This window comes from Monodelphis domestica, chromosome 2 (genome assembly GCF_027887165.1).
Source record: "Monodelphis domestica isolate mMonDom1 chromosome 2, mMonDom1.pri, whole genome shotgun sequence".
Lineage (NCBI taxonomy): Eukaryota > Metazoa > Chordata > Mammalia > Didelphimorphia > Didelphidae > Monodelphis > Monodelphis domestica.
The window spans coordinates 27645507-27663177 of NC_077228.1; the positions used below are offsets into that span (position 1 = coordinate 27645507).

The 17671-nt window shown below is 37.2% G+C and overlaps 1 protein-coding gene across 5 annotated transcripts in view; it reads left to right on the top strand.

Annotated features, from left to right (window-relative positions):
* FAF1 (Fas associated factor 1) overlaps positions 1–17671 on the top strand; it is a 438628-nt gene that overhangs the window by 96213 nt on the left and 324744 nt on the right. For 4 of the 5 annotated variants that reach the window (XM_056815169.1, XM_007480191.3, XM_016429780.2 and 1 more), the window contains one exon: positions 16709–16755. In XM_056815169.1, coding sequence (XP_056671147.1) covers positions 16709–16755 — 47 coding nt within the window. Of the gene's footprint in view, positions 1–10944; positions 11026–16708; positions 16756–17671 lie in introns of those variants that run through there. The other variant, XM_007480193.3, reaches the window with a different exon arrangement.

The following is a 17671-nucleotide window of genomic DNA, read 5'->3' on the forward strand; positions in this document are numbered from 1 at the left end:
GTTCCATTGCTACAAGTGCCTCCCTCTTAACTTCTTTTTACCTGCTCTCTGTGGGTCTTATTTATACCCAATTATTTACATGCATGTTCCATTTTAGAATGTGAGCTCGTTGCAGACAGGGACTTTACCCCCTTCTTTTTATCCATCACTCTTGGCACAAAGCTTGGCACAGGGTGATCAGACCTTCCATAAACATTTAACAAGCATCTCCTCAGTTCCTGTCACTTTGCTAGTGCTGAGGGTCTAAGAAGAGGCAAGAAATAGTCCCTGACCACAAGGAGTTCACAGTCTTGAGTGCAGGTAGATATAAGTACATATAAATAAATATGTAAAAATATACTACATATAGGATGCCAGAATTAAGAGGAGTTTGGAAAGGTTTCCTGGAGAAAGTGGGGTTTTAGTGGAGACTTGAAAGCATCTAGAGAAGGCAGTAGATAGAACAGTCCAGGCCCTTAGGACAATCAGAGAAAATTCTCAGAGCTACGATATGGATTATCTTATTTGTGGAACAACAAGGAGGCCAGTGTCACTGGAACAGAGAATCTAGATGGGAGAATAAGGTGTAAGGAAACTGGAGAAGTGAGAGAGAGGTTTTAGGTCATGAAGGGATTTGAAGACCAAAGAGAGGATTTTATAGTTGATTGTAGAGGTGATAGGGAGCCACCTGACTTTATTAAGTAGGGGGTGACATGGTCAGACCTGTCCTTTAGGAAAATCACTTTGATGACTGAAAGGAAGATGGATTGGATAGAGAGAGACTTCAGGCAGTAGACCCAGCAGCAGCTAGTGCAAGTAGTCTAGGCGTGAGGGGATGAAGACCTACACTAGGATGGTGGCAGTGTTTTTTTTTTCTTTCCCCATTTGAATTAGTTTATTTAGTCAATTTAGAACATTATTCCTTGGTTACAATAATCACATTATTTCCCTCCCTCCCCTTCACTCACCCTTCCTGCAGCCATTAGGTATTACTTGTGTCCTTGAGCAGAACCTATTTCCATGTTGTTGATGTTTGCACTGGGATGTTCATTTAGAGTCTACCTCCCCAACCATATCCCTTTGACCCATGTAATCAAGCAGTTGTTTTTCTTCGGTGTTTTCTACTCCCACAGTGTTTCCTCTGAATGTGGAGAGTGGTTTTTCTCAAAGATTCCTCCAAGTTGTTCAGGGTCACTGCATTGTGGTGGCAGTGTTAAAGAAGAGAAGGGAGCCAGTTAGAGAGATTTTACAGAGGTGAACAGGCCATGGCAACAGATCATATATGGGGAGTTGGAGGGGGATGAGAGTGAGGAGTCTAGGATAACTCCTATATCATGAATCTGAGGGAATGGGAGGATGATGGTACCTTAGATAATACTAGGAAGTATAGAATTGGGTAGGGTTTAAAAGGAAAGATAATTAGGTCAGTTTTGCACAGAGCCTTTCTCACAGTCCATTGGTTCAGCATCAGAAATTGATATTTTATAAATAAAAATAATAAAAGGCATTTTAATGTAGATGCTTTGCTTCTGCACCCTAAGAACTATGGGCTATTTCTATCTAACTGACACCTGAAACCTTTGATATATGCTGTCTTCTCAATTAGAAGGTGAACATCTTGAGATCTGTCTTGCTTTTTAAAAAAAATTCTATTTGTATCTCTAGAACTTAATTCATTGCTTTGCACATAGTAAGAGTTTATTACTTCATTTATTCCATTGAACTTCAGAACCTCAAGTACTCTTCTACCTTGCTTTTCTGATTTTAGATTTCCTTACAAGTATCCTTTATTAGTAGGCAGTATTTTCTTGACTCCTATTCCATTCTACTTTTTCAACCTATTTTGTTTCTTTTAAATGATACATAACATATATATGTGTCTATCTATCTATCTATCTATCTATCTATCTATCTATCTATCTATCTATCTATCTATCTATCTATATCTATATATGTATATGGATATCTATATCTATATCTATATATAGATCTATATATGTATACATATATATGTATATCTATATGTATATCTATATATGTATACATATATAGATCTATATATGTATATATAGATATAGATATATATATCCATATCCTGATCTACATTCTTGTAATGGGTTTTACCCTATCAGATCTCAGTGATCCTATGAGTTTAGATTTGCTTCCTTAATTATGACCTCCTTTATAGCTCCTGCATGTAGGTTATTGAATGTATCAGGTCAACAAACATTTATTGAGCACTTAATATTTTCTAGCCACTGTATTAAGTTCTAGGCATAAAGGTACATGTACAAAGAAAGACAGCTCCTGCCCTCAAGGAAGTTATATTCTAATGGGAGAAGACAGGGGAATGCTGACAAGTTTACCCAAATGACTTTGGAGAGGACAGAAGATGGCTGGCCTGGGCCCCATTTCAAAATGGAGATTCCCAGAAGAATTTACCTTCTCACAGAGGAAACTAAGAGTGAGAGGGTACCTGAGTTCAGCCTGTTGTCAAAGTCTTGGAACTGGAAGTAGAGCTAGAAGAGAAATGTCAAAGGAAGAAGTTACCCAACTGTATTGGTCAGACTCATCACCAGTTTTTTGTGGAATCTCACCTGAACCCAAGTTCTATGCCAGCTTGTTCTCTGTCACTAAAAAGTGGGGCTCATCCTTTTCTTCTCTTCATCTCATGCTTCCTGTACTGTCCTCTCTGTTTTAACAGAGAATCTTAACCTTTTGACCTGAAAAAGTGGTGTGCTTGTGTGGTGAGCCCCTTCTGCTTCCCTGCCATGCAGTTCAGAATGCCCCCATGTCATTTCTCATTTTGTTCTCCTTTACCCCAGGCTCTGGCAGACATTTGGTTCTACTCCTTAACAAAACCTTTGACTTCATTCCCATATCCTCTGGGAGCTTGCCTCTTTGTACATCCATGCTTTCCCATCTAAAGTATATCTTAAGATCAAATGAGATAATATTTGTGAAAACTCTTTAACACAGTGCCTGACACATAGTAGGTGCTATCATATTCTTTCTTTTTCCTTCTCCTTAGCTACTACCTGCTTTTCTCTTGCTTGTAAGCATGCTCAGGTCTCTATAGCCCATGACCATGGCAAATTCTCAAGGTCCTCCCCCCATTTCTTTTTCATTCATCCAGCATGTGCTTACTGTGTGCCAGACTCAGTGCTTACCTGGGGATACAAGAAAAGAAGGAAAAATAATATAGTTCATTCCTTCAAGGATCTTATAGTCCAATGGGAGACACAATTCCCTTTCATAGCCAAACTCTTATAAACTGGGGTCTCATCACCTCAACTCTCTTTTTTCCTTTCCAGATTCTTCTGAATCCCTTGCAAGCCTGTTTATGGACCCAATCACTCAATGAAACTTCTCTTTCCAAGATTACCAGTGTTCTAATTGTGCTAAATAAATGTTCAATGACTAACTGACTTACACTTTTTGATCTCTTGGCAACTCTTTGGAAAACCCTTACTTCTTGGATATTTCATTTTTCTTCCCTCAGTTTTCAAATTTACCTATCTATTCTTGTAGGTGCCACTACTATCCTTTTTGCCACTCAGCTTTGTAGCCTTGAATTTCTCCTTGAATTTCCCTCACTTCCCATAGCCAGTTAGTTGGAAAGTCTTGTGAAATTCTACCCTCATCACCTCTCCCACATTTTTATCTTTTTCACAATCCTGGCTAATGGATCAAGGACCAGTTTTTCTCCTTGGGTCTGTTTAGGACAAATTGAATTTCAGTTGCCTATGAGACACTTCACAGATGTTTAACAGGTTTCAAAACCTCTCAGAGTGGAAAAGATTCACCCTATTTAGAGGTAACCCTGCCATGTCTAATGTAACAGATGTTAAGAATTTCTACCCTGTGTTACCTAGAATATGGGTGGTTATGCTATTTTAAAAATTAACAGGAAGTCTATGTTTAACTGTTAAATCAACAAACATTTATTAAGCATCCATCATGTGCCAGGCACTGTGCTATGAACTGGCTATATAAAGGCAAAAAAACAGAACACTTGCTATTCTCAAGGAGATCACAGATTAGTGGGGAAGGCAGTATGCAAATACACACATAAGTATATATATAAATATATAAGACTCTTATCTTCTGTTTTAGAATCAATAATAAGTATTGGTTCCAAGGCAGAAGAACAGTAAAGTCTAGGCAATTAAGGTTAAGTGACTTACCCAAGATAACACAGCTAGGAAGTATCTGAGGCCAAATTTTAACCCAGTACCTCCCATCTTTAGTCCTGGCTCTCTATCTACTGAGCCATCTAGCTGCCCTGAAAAGAAGATATATACAAATCATATGCAAGATATATCAGAGATAAACAACAAAGGGAAGGAATGAGTATTAAGTAGGGATCAGGAAAGACTTTTATAAAAAAATTCAAAGATATTTTATTTTCCCAATTACATATAATAATTTTTAACATATGTTTTCCAAAATTATAAGATCCTAACTGTCTGTCTTCCTTCCTTCCCTCTCCCCACTCAGGAATGGTAAGCAACTCGATCTGGACTATGTATGTATTATTATGCAAAACACACTTCCATATTAGTTATTGTTGTATATGAGCACACTCATAGAAAACCAATCCCCCCCCCCAAAAAAATCCAAACCAGTAAATACACTGATGTGAGAGATTAAGACTATATATCTCTCACATATCATATATCGTTTTATCTGCTTCTGACCCCAACAGTTCTTTCTCTGGAGGTGGATAGTATTCCCTACCATTCAGAATTGTCTCAGATCATTGTATTTCTGAGAGGAGCCAAGCTTTCACAGTTGATCATCATACAGTATTGCTGTTACTCTGTACAATGTTGTCCCAGTTCTTCTTATTTTGTTCTGTATCAGTTCATGAAAATCTTTCCAGCTCTTTCTGAAATCATCTTGTTCATCATTTCTTATACCACAATAGTAGTCCATCACCAACAAAATCACATTTTGTTCAGCCATTCCCCAATTGATGGATATCCCCATAATTTCCACTTTTTTTTGCCACCACAAGAAGAGCCACTATTAATATTTTGTATAAGTAGGCCCTTTTCCCTTTTTATGATGTCTTTGGGATATAGACCCAGTAGTGGCATTATAGAATCAAAGGGTATGCTCAACTTTAAAATGGCCCTTTGAGCATAGTTCCAAATCACCTTCCAGAATGATTGGAGTTCACAACTCCATCAACAATGCATTAGTGTCCCAATTTTGCTACTCCCCTCCAACATTTATCACTTTCCTTCACTGTCATAACACTGATAGGTCTGAGGTAATATTTCAGCATTGTTTTAACTTCCTTTGTCTGATCAAGAGTGATTTAGAACATTTTTTCATATAGTTATTGATAGCTTTAATTTTTTCATTTGAAAATTGTTTATTTATATCTTCTGACCATTTGTCAGTTGGTGAATGGTTTGTTTTCTTATAAATTTTACTTAGTTTTCTATAGATTTGAGAAATGAGACCATTTTCAGAGAAATTTGTTTAAAAAAGTTTTTTCCCCATCTATTTCCTTCCTAATCTCAGTTACATTGGTTTTGTTTATACAAAAGTTTTAATTTAATGTGATTAAAAGGATTTATTTTATATCTTATAATATTCACTGTCTTTTCTTTGGTCATAAAATTTTCCCTTCAAAGATTTGCCAAGTAAACTATTCTATGTTCCTCTAATTTAGGTATGATATCATTCTTTATAACTAAATTGTATACCCATTTTGACCTTATCTTGGTATAGAGTGTGAGAAACTGATCTGCACCTAGTTTCTGCCATGCTGTTTTCCAATTTTCTCAGCAGTTTTTGATAAATAATGAGTCCTTATCCCCAAAGTTGGTGTTTTTAAAACTAGGTTTCTAAGATCATTTACCCCTGTATATTGTGTATCTAGTCTATTCCATTGATCTATCATTCTATTTCTTAAGCTAGTACCAGACAATTTTGATGATTACTGCATTATTGTGCAGTTTGAGATCTGGTGCTGCTAGGCAACCTTCCTTCACTACCCCCCCCCCCCTTTAATTCTATTGGTATTCTTGATCTTTTGTTCTTTCAGATGAATTTTGTTATTCTTTTTTCTAGTTCTATAAAATAATGATTTAGTAGTTTGATTGGTATGGCACTGAATAAATTAATTAATTTAGGTAGAATTTTCATTTTTGTTATATTAGCTCTGTCTACCCATGGATTACTTTTCTAACTATTTAGATCTGATTTTATTTGTGTGAGAAGTGTTTTGCAATTGTGTTCATATAATTCTTGTGTTTGTCTTGGCAAGTAGATTTCCAGGTATTTTATGTTGTCTAGAGTCATATTAAATGAAATTTCTCTATTTCTTGCTGCTGAACTTTGTTGGTAATTTATAGAAATGCTGAAGATTTATGTAGATTTTTTTTTTTGTATCCTGCTACTTTACTAAAGTTACTAATTATTTCAAGTAGTTTTTAGTTGATTCTCTAGGATTCTTTAAGTTTACCATCATATCATCTGCAAAGAGTGACAAATTTAGTTTACTCATTGCCTACTTTAATGCCTTCAATTTCTTTTTCTTATTACTAAAGCGAGCATTTCTAGGACAACAAATGAGCATCCTTGCTTCACTTCTGATTTTATTGGGAAGGTTTCTAACTTATTCCCATTACAGATAATACTTGCTGATGTCTTTATGTAGGGACCAGCATCGATATTCATTAATGAGGAAAGCCTTTTTAAGACCTAAAGGAGGCTAGAAAAGCAAGAAGATGGAGTTGAGGAAGGAGAGAATTCCAAGTTGAGAGATAGCCAATGAAAATATCCAGGCGGGAGATGGAATGTCTTGTACCAGGAACAGCAGGGAGGCTATTATCATTAGTTTTTGCATAGTTTGAAGTGAGGGGTAAGGTGTAAACAGCCTGGAAAAGTAGTGAAAGGCCAGGTTCTGAAGGGCTTTGAATGCGAAAATAGAAAGTTTTATATTTGACCTTGGAGGTAATAGGAAGCCATTTTATAGAGTGAGGCTGTGTGGTGGTGACATGAAGAGATGTGCATTTTGGAAAGATTAGTTTGACTGCTGGAGGATGGATTGGAGTGGTCAAAATCTTGATATTTGAATTCAGGGAAGGCTTAAAATTGGGGACTTATTTTTAGACACAATATTCTTTTTTTTTTTTAAACCCTTACCTTCCGTCATGGAGTCAATATTGTGTATTGGCTCCAAGGCAGAAGAGTGGTAAGGGCTAGGCAATGGGGGTCAAGTGACTTGCCCAGGGTCACACAGCTAGGAAGTGGCTGAGGCCAGATTTGAACCTAGGACCTCCCGTCTCTAGGCCTGGTTCTCAATCCACTGAGCTACCCAGCTGCCCCCTTAGACACAATATTCTTTAAAATACATCAGAAAATCTATGGTTTCTAGGAGAAAATTTGTGGGAGGTGGAAAGATAGATTTGTTTCAATATTTGGTATAATAGCATTATGGTGTTTGAGAATATATTTAATTTTGGGTATTTTAAGAATGGATACTAGTTTCTACTTAAAATGAAAGGAGGCAAAAAAAAGTGGTGTGGGGGAAGACAGGCAGAGTCAAAGTAAAGAAATTCTTCCTCCATATTGACTCATACTGCCTTAAAAAAAACAAAAAACACCTTACTTTCTGTCTTGGAATCAATACTATATATTGATTCCAAGGCAGAAGTTAAGGGCTAGGTAATAGGGATTAAGTGACTTGCCCAGGGTCACACAGCTAGGAAATGTCTGAGGCCAGATTTGAATCCAGGACCTCCCATCTCTAGGCCTGGCTCTCAATCCACTGAGCCACCCAGCTGCTCCCTATAATGAAAATAAGTATTTACCCATGTATTTAGGCCCTTAAAGATATCAGGGAAGGCTTAAAGAAATGTCATAGTAACACATTGTTCATGGTTTAGCAGAAGAGTCACCTCTTTCTAGGAGACCTTTTGCAGACTTGCTCTGCTCACACGAATGTCTGCAAACACTCCATGGAAACTATTGGTTTGGACCCCTGGGTTACTATGCTGTTTGATTTGCAGTTTTTTCTTGCTACCTCTGATTCATTTATTTTGTTTTTATTTATTTTTAAATTAATTTTTATTTTAAAAATATTTTTCCATGTTTCCATAATTCATTTTCTTTCCCTCCCCCTTCCCAGAGCCAACCAGCAATTCCACTGGGTTGTACAAATGTTATCACTTGATATCTATTTACATATTATTCATTTTTTTCAATAGAGCAATCTTTTAAAACCTAAACCCCAAATCACACTCTTGTATATGTGTATATATATATACATATATATACACACACACACATATGATAAGTGATGTAATATATTTTTCTTTTGCATTTCTACTTCCATAATTCTTTCTCTCAATGTGGTTAGCATTCTTTCCCATAAGTCCTTCAGGAGTGTTCTGGCTTGTTGCATTGCTATGAGTAGCCATGCTATTTGATTTGTGATCACAGATCCAATATGTTTTATAGAGGGGAACTCACCGATTATCTGAGTTAACTTCCTTATTTTATAGATGAAGAATCTAGGGCCAAAGAGGGGAAGACACTTGCTCAAGGTCACACAGGTAGGAAATGCCTAAGTTAGGATTTTGAACCTGTGTTACTGGATTGCAGGTGCAGTACCCTCATGAGCTCTTAGAGAAAGGGAAGAACCATGTCTTCTCTTCTTTTCATATCTCCTGTAGCATTAATCCCACCTGTGTAATGAAGAAATGACTTCCCAGAGTAATTCTAAGAATCTTAGAAGCTGAGTCAATTGTAAAGATCTCAAAATCTAGCTTTTTAATGTTTCTAAAGCACTTTCTTCCTCAATGTGTAGTAGTTAGGAGGTACTCATGACTGCCCACCATCCACAGAGCTGCCAGAGTGATTTTTCTAAGGCATCAGTTCCACTATGTCACTTTGTTACTTAATAATTCCCAGTGCTGTTCTAGTACTTCTAAGATCATATACAGAAATTCCATTGTTTGCTTTTTTATTGTTCTCCACAATCTGACTTCTTCCTAGATTTCCTTAAGGTTTTAAATGTCAGTGTTACCTTCAGCTTATTTCTACTCCTCCCAAATAGCTAATCAGTTGCCATCTCTTTTCACTTTTTCTAAACATCTCTCAGATAAAATTTCCCTTTCTGCTTCTGTGTGTGCTTATGACCTTAGTTCTTGGCCCATATCACCTTGAATGGGCTATTAGAATGGTGTCCTAATTGATTTCTGTGTTTCAAGATTTCCCCCATACCAACTGTTGTTTGTCCTTTATTTTCTGAAGAGGACTATGACACAATTTGGATTTAAGTGAGACAGAGTTGTACAAAATGGCTAGTCTCACTCTTTCAGTCATCAACATCTAGTAGCAAGACAAAAGTCAAGAAAACTGGTTATGGCCTGGAATGCAATGGATGGCCTTGGTTTCTTTTATGTTTGACCAAGATCTAAGCACTCTACAGTACCTGCTTCTGCTACCTTTATGAACATTAAAATAAATTGCTCTCATCTACTTATTCTGCCAAGGAGTGTCTTCCCATGCTTGGGTAGACATCCCCCTAAGTCAGTGACAGGTTTGAGTTCTGTTACCCTCAACCTGGTTTAGTATCTCTGCCAAGATAGTTTTTATCAGAATGTGGCTGCAACTTCTTGGAGCCATAGGTGAGAGTTTGGTGAGAGATGCATCCCAAAGGTAGATGAACAGCCCTGAAAAAGATTCAGCAAGCCTTCACACCAGAAGTGCTAGTTCTTCCAGAACACCTCATGTACCCCTCCACACAGCTACCAAAGTGATTTTCCAGGTTTGACTATGTTACCAAGGTTAAGGGGTACATCATTAAAATCTCTTGATTCCCTAGCACCTCGAAGATCAAATAGGAAATGTTGATATAATATTGAAATCTTTTACTAACTTGTCCTGTTCCTCTAATTGATGTTTTTACACATTCCTCTCTCTCCATGTATTCTACAGTTTAGCTGTTCTGAATTACTATTCCTCAGCACAGTGCTGTCAATACAATCTGAGCCTAATGACAGTCTCTGCCCTCCATGAGCTTACAATTTAATGGGTGAGATGGCATGTAAACACATGTACAAAGCAAACTGTATATAGGACAAATTGGAAGTAATTGACATACAGAAAGTTCTAGAATTAAGAGGGATTGGGGAAGGCTTCCCGTAGAAGGAGGGATTTTAGTTATACCTAACATCAATGTATCTTATATAATATGTATGATCTATTTTACTAGATTATACTCATATTTCATTTGAGGATGATAGAACAAATACTTATTTTATGAAACAGTCAACAAGCAGGCATTTATTTATTAAGTACCTATTCTGCCAGGCACTGTGCTAAGTGATAGGGATACAGAGAAAAAGGAAAAACATGTTCCAGCTCTCAAGGTGCTCCCAGTTTGATGGGGGAAATGGCAGGAGTTTGCTGAATAGAGGGCTATATGGGTGACCCTTTGGTGACCTGAGAGGAACATGGACTGGAGGAGACAGAGTCTTTTGGCAGAATGAAGAACCAGAAGGCTATTTCAGTAGCTGTGAGTGGATAAGGGCCTGTACCAATGTGGTGGCAGGGTCAGAGAAGCAGGTCTGCAGATATTCCATTAATAATATAAAATAAACAGGTCTTGGCAACAGATCGGGTGTTAGTGGGATAAGAGTGAGGAGTTGGACAACACTCTTAGCTTGTTCACTTGGTTGAGTAGAAGGATAATAGTGTGTCAATAATAATAGGCAAGTTAAGAAAAGGGAGAAGGTAAAGTTCACTTTTGGATATGTTGAGTTTAATATATCTGAGGAACATCCACTTTGAGATAACTAATAGGCAGCTGGAGATGTTTGTCTGCAGGACACTTCAGGGCTGAATAAAGAGATCCTGGTATCATCTCCATAGAGACAACTGAATCCATGGGAACTGATAGAATCACCATGTTTGTTGACTTTGTGCTAGGCACTGGGAATTTAAAGGTAATAAATGAAACAGTCCTACTTTTGTCATGGAGCTTACATTCTATCAGAGAGGGAGACATCATGCACATGTGTAAGTTTAGCACTCTGTTTGGATCCCTCTTATAACTGGCTACCCTCATCTTCTATGGTTGGCTACTTCCAATGCTGTCCATTGAGCCCTTATCAATATGTCTATAATAACTAATCAGACAGCAGATAAAATGAATTCTTAGGGAAGGTATTCACTAAGGTGAGATTGTAAAAACAGAACTTGTAAATCATTCTCTCTATAAACATGAGGAATACTCTCCCACAAATACAACATTCATGGAAAGAGTGTACACAAATTAGAATGCAGTGGTAATTGGGCAGATACCTAGGAAATAAGTGTATCAAAAGCAACTCCTAACTTCTGGTACTAAAATAGGTAGATGTCTTTACTTTTTTTCCTCATACAGCTCCACTCTAAAGCTAGGTTATTTCTGCTCAACTGGGCTCCCAGAGGCTGCTCTCATCAGTACTATATCTTCAATCTTTGCTTCTAGATATCCCATTTCTAGAAGTTGCCGTTTCCCTCAAGCAGCTATCTCTGTATTTGTAGATAGGGCATTCCTGTTTCCCTCTACCTCCCATTGCATATAGTATCTTCCATTGATCAGGGAACTGTATGAAATTCCCTTTTCTTCTCACTCCAGCTCACATAATTCCTGAGGACTACTCTCTCCAAACTGTTAAATTAATGGCATAGTGATTTAAAGTCCTGTATAAGGTCTGTATTTTTTTACTATCTGTAATTAAAAAAAAATAGCACACTTCAGAAAGGGGTCATGTTATAGTCACCTTGTTAAAATATTAACCCCTCCTTCCTTCTGTTATATGCTCCTTTTGAGTTATGACTGCATCCTCTGTTGGGGGAAAGAACCAAGCCCTCCCTCCCTTATGAAAGTATACAAAAGAAATACTAGTCAAGTATAGGTAGTTAAGAAGGAAGGGGGCTGGATATTAGTGATAACAGCTACCATTTATATAGCACTTCAAGTTTTATAAATACTTCACTGATGATTTCAGTTAATCTTCTCCATAACCTTCTGAAGTTGCTGCTTTTATTTCTCATCAAATGCCTCATTTTAGAGGGGAAGAAACTGAGGCCAGAGGTCAAGTGACACACCAAGTCACTCATCACAGTTACATACTCCCCTCCCCCAATGAGTGAAGTAGGATTGTGACTCCATTGTTCCAATTCCCACTTGTTTGGAAGGTTGTATATGTGCTGGGTCTTACAGGAAGTGAGGTCTTCTTTTAAGGGTGGAGGCAACTGGGGAGGGAGGACATTACAGATATGGGTCTGACTTTCTAGATATGGGAATACAATGTAGAGTTCAGTATCTAAGGAGTAGCAATAAAGCTAATTTGACCAAACTCTGTTCCCTGCTCTTCAAACTTGTTTATAGCAGTAAAATAAGTTCAGTTAAGCAAAACTTTGGCAGGCTTCTTATAGTAAAATCTCCTAATGTTATTATTAGTATTATTATTTTCTAATATGTTTTTGTTTATTTCATCAAATAGTTCACATTTAAACGTAAAACATTTTTAACATTCATTTTTATTTTATTTTTAAATTTTATTTATTTATTTATAAATATTTTCCCATGGTTACATGATTCATGTTCTTCCCCTCCCCCTCCCAGAGCTGACAAGCAATTCTACTGTATTATATATGTATTATCCCATGATACACATTTCCATATGATTCATTTTGGTAATAAAATGATCTTTTAAAACCAAAATTTCAAAATCATATACTCATATGAACAAGTGATAAATCATATGTTTTTATTTTGCATTTAACATTCATTAAAATTTTTTTTGAGTTGCAAATGTTCTCCCTCCTTCCATTAAGAAGGCAAACAATATATCAGGTATAGCAGTGAAGTCCTACAAAATACATTTCCATATTAGCCATCACATTATTATTTTTAATGCTTATTATCAAACAACATGAGATTCATTTAAAAATTCAAACTTGGTATGTTTCACAGTTTGAGAAGTAACAATTCTTGGGAGGTCATATATAATAATGAATGAGTTTGGAAAAGTTGGGATCGGGTTGTGAATAGTTTTAAATGCTGAACACAGGAATTTATTTCTGATCTGAGATACAGTAGAGAGCCAGCTGAGTTTGTCTAGGGGGATTGACACGATCAGGATTTGCTTCAGGAATATCACCTTTTTGTCTTTGTGTTAAATGGATTGGAGTGAAAAAATATGGAGATATCAAATAGGAGGCTATTTTAATACAGCAGTATAGCTTAGTACAGTTCCTGGAACATAGTAAGTGCTTAATAAATGTTATTGAATTTAATTATCAACGTCAAATGTTACTTAAATGAATTATTCAAGGTCATACAGCTAATAAGTGATTGAACTGGACTTAAACTCCAGGTTTCCTAATTATAGTGACTTTTCTTTGAAAAACTAAAATAAAGCCATTTTCTAAGGAATCCCATTTCACTGACAATGACAGGCTACCCACTTGTATTTCCAAGAGTTATTAGATGAGTACTCTTTTCTGTCCTCTAGCGAAAGGTCCAGCATTTGTTACAGATAGCACCATTTTCCATTTGTGTTAGATCACAATGTCCTGTCCTTGCTGAGGACCACCTCATTCTCAATTATATATTTCATACTGTTGAAAAAGATACCCCCAAATCCTGGGAAGTGGAATGCCAACATTTGTGTTTCTTCTTTGTACATCCACTATTGTTAGACAAATATTGATAACAGAGCTTTAGTAGTTAAGATCTCAAGGAGATGAGGCCCATTATAAACTCTGTTAGACTCTTCTATGAAGCCCTTTTGGATTGCCCTAATTAGTAACACCTGTTTATTCTGAATCCTTCCTGGCCCTTGCTATTGCCAAAATGACAAACTGATGTACTTGGAGTGAGGGGAAATCTGGGCTTGTATCTTGCCTCTGAAACCTTGACCCTGGGGAAGTTCCTTCATCTCTCTCCACCTCACTTTTTTTATCTATGAAATAATAAAGGGATTTTCTATAGAAGAGGGATCAGAAAGATGTGCTTGATCCCTATATCCAGAACTACTGAGAGGCAGATTTGGGATTGTTGTCAGGAAAAAAACTTCTTAACTATTAGAGCTCTATTAAAATGCATTTTGGGCTGTAGGTAATGGCTTTCTATCTTTGGAAGTCTGAATGTTTGTTGGAAAATTGATTTTTTTAATTTTTCAAAAATATCTAGAATCTAAACATTTCTCTCCCCTTTTCTTAATAGCTGAGACCATGTCCTTGTTATTCCTCATACCCGTATCTTGCTATCTTCACTTTTGAATTATAGAATATGAGATCTGGCAGAGTTTATAGAAATCATCTTAGCTAACTCATTTAATGAGAAGGAAACTGGGAAAGGAGAGACTGGTTTTTGATCCCACCAGTGAACATCTGAATCCATTTTCCTCCTTTAATCTGTCTGGTCTTCAACAATCAATCACCCAATCAATAAACATTTGTCAGGCATCTGCTTTATGCCAGGTACTATACTCAGCACTGGGGGAGGAGAGCCAAAATAAACTAGCCCATGTCCTCATATTCTAGAGCTGATATTCTAGCTAGGACAGTGTATATACACCATTGACAAAAGGGGATTTTTTTTTTTTTTTGCAGGGAAGGCCATTGCCCTCGTTTGGCAGAGGGGGCTAGGAAATTAGTAAAGGATTAGGATTCAGGATCAAGAACCATTTTATGTAAAACATGATTTTTGAACTGAGCCATGTAGGAAACTGGGAATAATATGCAAGAAGTAAAAGTGAGGAAGGAGTACATTCCTGGCATATGGTAACAACCTTACAAAGGCTCAGAGGTTGGAGACGGAATATATGAGGAACTGTAAGAAATAGAAGATGGTCTTTTCTTCTCAAAAAAAAAAAAAAGTAAAGATTGAGGAGGATTCTCCCCTAACAGCAAAACGGGGTATAGCCCAGGCCTTGATGATTCTGCCTGTGCAGTGGGTATAGGAAAGTAGAAAGTAATCTTACTTGATCTGATATGTCACAACTTTCTGGTTTATGTATTAATTAGAATCTTTGGTCTACATTTCCCACAATTTTTTTTCCCCTTTCATGTACATGGGTCCTTATGTTAGGGTTTTTAGTTTCAGTATGGCACGGGCACACCATGGTTCAGTGGCGGCGGTGGTGGTGGTGGTGGTGGTGTGGTAGCTCTCTCGGTCTAGCCTTTTTACTTTACTTTTTACATCAAGTTAAGTATTTTAATAAACATTATTAAATATAGTACTTAGAGTATTGGATATTAATTTTAATCTTTACAATCACTGGTATTCTTGTGATGTGCTCTGCCTGTACTGATTTGTATTAACCTTGCATTTGATGACCCCGTCCCTACTTTTAGCCAGCATTTGTTCCAGTTTTTCTCAGTAATAAGGACAGGGTAGAAGAAGGTTCTACCTGTGGCCAATGTTGAAGAAAATTCTACTTTCTAGGTTGGTAGTTGATCAGTTAATGATAATGGAGTATGAAAGGAAAGGAGACATAGTTTTGCTGAAGCCACTGGTTTCCAACAAATCTGCAGCCTGGACTGTCCTGTTCCAGAGCAGGGATAGGTGAGTGCCATGAAGTTGTAGAAAAACTCAACATGGAGACTGGTCACTTGAGGTTTGGCTTTGTGGCCATAATCAAATCCTTATCTCTCTTAGGGCCTCATTTTTCTCATCAGTAAAATATGAGAGTTGTTTTAGATAATCTCTCAGATCCCTCCTAGTTCCATATCTTATGATAAAGTAGCCTTTAGGTCCTTGCATTGCACTAGGGCCATATAGCTCCCAAACTAGTCACAACTCTGACGCTATGTAGCTGTGACTTCCCTGAAACACTCTTTCCCCAGGTAGCCTTCTGTTAGCCTTGTGTTTCAGCTATTATCCAATTTGCATAAATAATTTGGGATCAGTTGTGCTGTTATTTAAGGAGCATTATTAAATACCTCCTATGGCAGCAGCAGTGTTAGGAGCTAAGTGGTGGAAAGAGTTGGGGGCTTTGAACTAAACTCATTTCCTTCTTAGAATCTGGACATAGTAATTGGGCTGCATTTCTCTGGTGGTTGTGAGGGCCTGCTATCAAGTGCCATTTCTTCTGTTTGTTCCCCCTGTAACCTTGGGCAAATCCTTTCCCCTCTGGTGAATCTGTTTCCTCTTCTTCTTCTTTTTTTTTTAATATATTTTATTTGATCATTTCCAAGCATTATTCGTTAAAGACATAGATCTGTTTCCTCTTCTATAAAATGAAGGAATTGGACACCCATATTTGTCTTTTCTTGTTTTGTTTTTTGGATGCAACTTCGTCTCTCTTCCCATTTTTCTTTAGCAAGTTTTGAGGAGTGAAGTTGGATTTAAAGAAAACTTTCCTTTAATTCTTCTGTTGGTTTTGATCATAAAGTCCAGCACTTCCTGGTCAGTACAAATTTTGTCTGAATTAGCACTCTAGAATTGAGCTTTTTATGATTTGAGGTTTGGAAAAATTCCCATTTCAAGTTCCTTGATTTTATTTACTGAAAATAATAGTTTTGTAATAGAAAAACTGGAGAAACTCTTAATTGAGTATGTTTAATATGATTAAGGAAACATTTGGTTTCTCGCTTAAGTAAGTTCTACCAAAACATTCTGATATCCCTTCATGATGTTTTATCCTTAGGATATTTTGGCTGTTCTTTTAAATGGTTGTTTATGTCCTTTGTTTTTCCACAGGCAGCTATCAATGGTGTAATCCCACAAGAAAATGGCATTCTCCAAAGGTATGTATGCAAGACTATGACTAGTGGAGAGGAGGGGAAGATATGACTTACCTTTGGGAAATTAGAAAATTATATTTAGTGAATTCTTTTTCCCTTTAAAAAATGCCAAATGTTGGTTTCTGATGCATACTTTAAGGATAGTATTCTACTAGCCCCACTGCCCTCTGCCACTGCCCTGTACCCCAGAGCCTTCTCTGTTTTAGTGTGTACATGCTTTGCCTCCATCACATAAAATCACTGAATGATTGAAATCAAGAATAGAAGTGATACTCTTATCAAGTCTGACTCCATTTTACCTAGGGCTTTCTTCCTTGGAGCATGCTTTTTTGCATATGTGTATCCTTTTGTCCCTCAACATAAGCAGAATGTTTTGTATGTATTGAGGACTTAAGGAAAAGGGGAAATTATTAGAGAGTATTTGTTACTTGTCCAACTCTGCTTCTTGGTGGGCATTATTGTTCATTGTACCAGGGTGTTTCTGCATGTCTGTAGCCAGGATGGGTACAACACTTTTTCTTCCTTTTGGATAGTAGCATTTTTTGAAGCTTTTCCCATTCAGGTCAACAAGCATTTATTACGCCCCTTCTCTGTGTCGGGAAACTGGATAAGTACTACGAATACAAAGTTTGTGTGTCTCCCCCCCTATACCCCCCCCCCCCCCCCAAAGGCATCCCAAGCCAGGCCCTGCTCAGGGAGGTCACAGTTTAATGGGGAAGACAATTTGTAAATAACTATGAATGAACAAATAATATTCAAGATAAATTGGAAAGTCAGAGAGAAGGTACTAGAATTAAGGGGGATTTGGTAAAAGCTTCCTAGCTGAAACTTGAAGGAAGCCAGTAGGCATCGATGAGGAGGGAGAGAATTTCAGGCTTGGGAAACAACCAGTGAAAACTCACAGAGGCAAAAAAGGGAG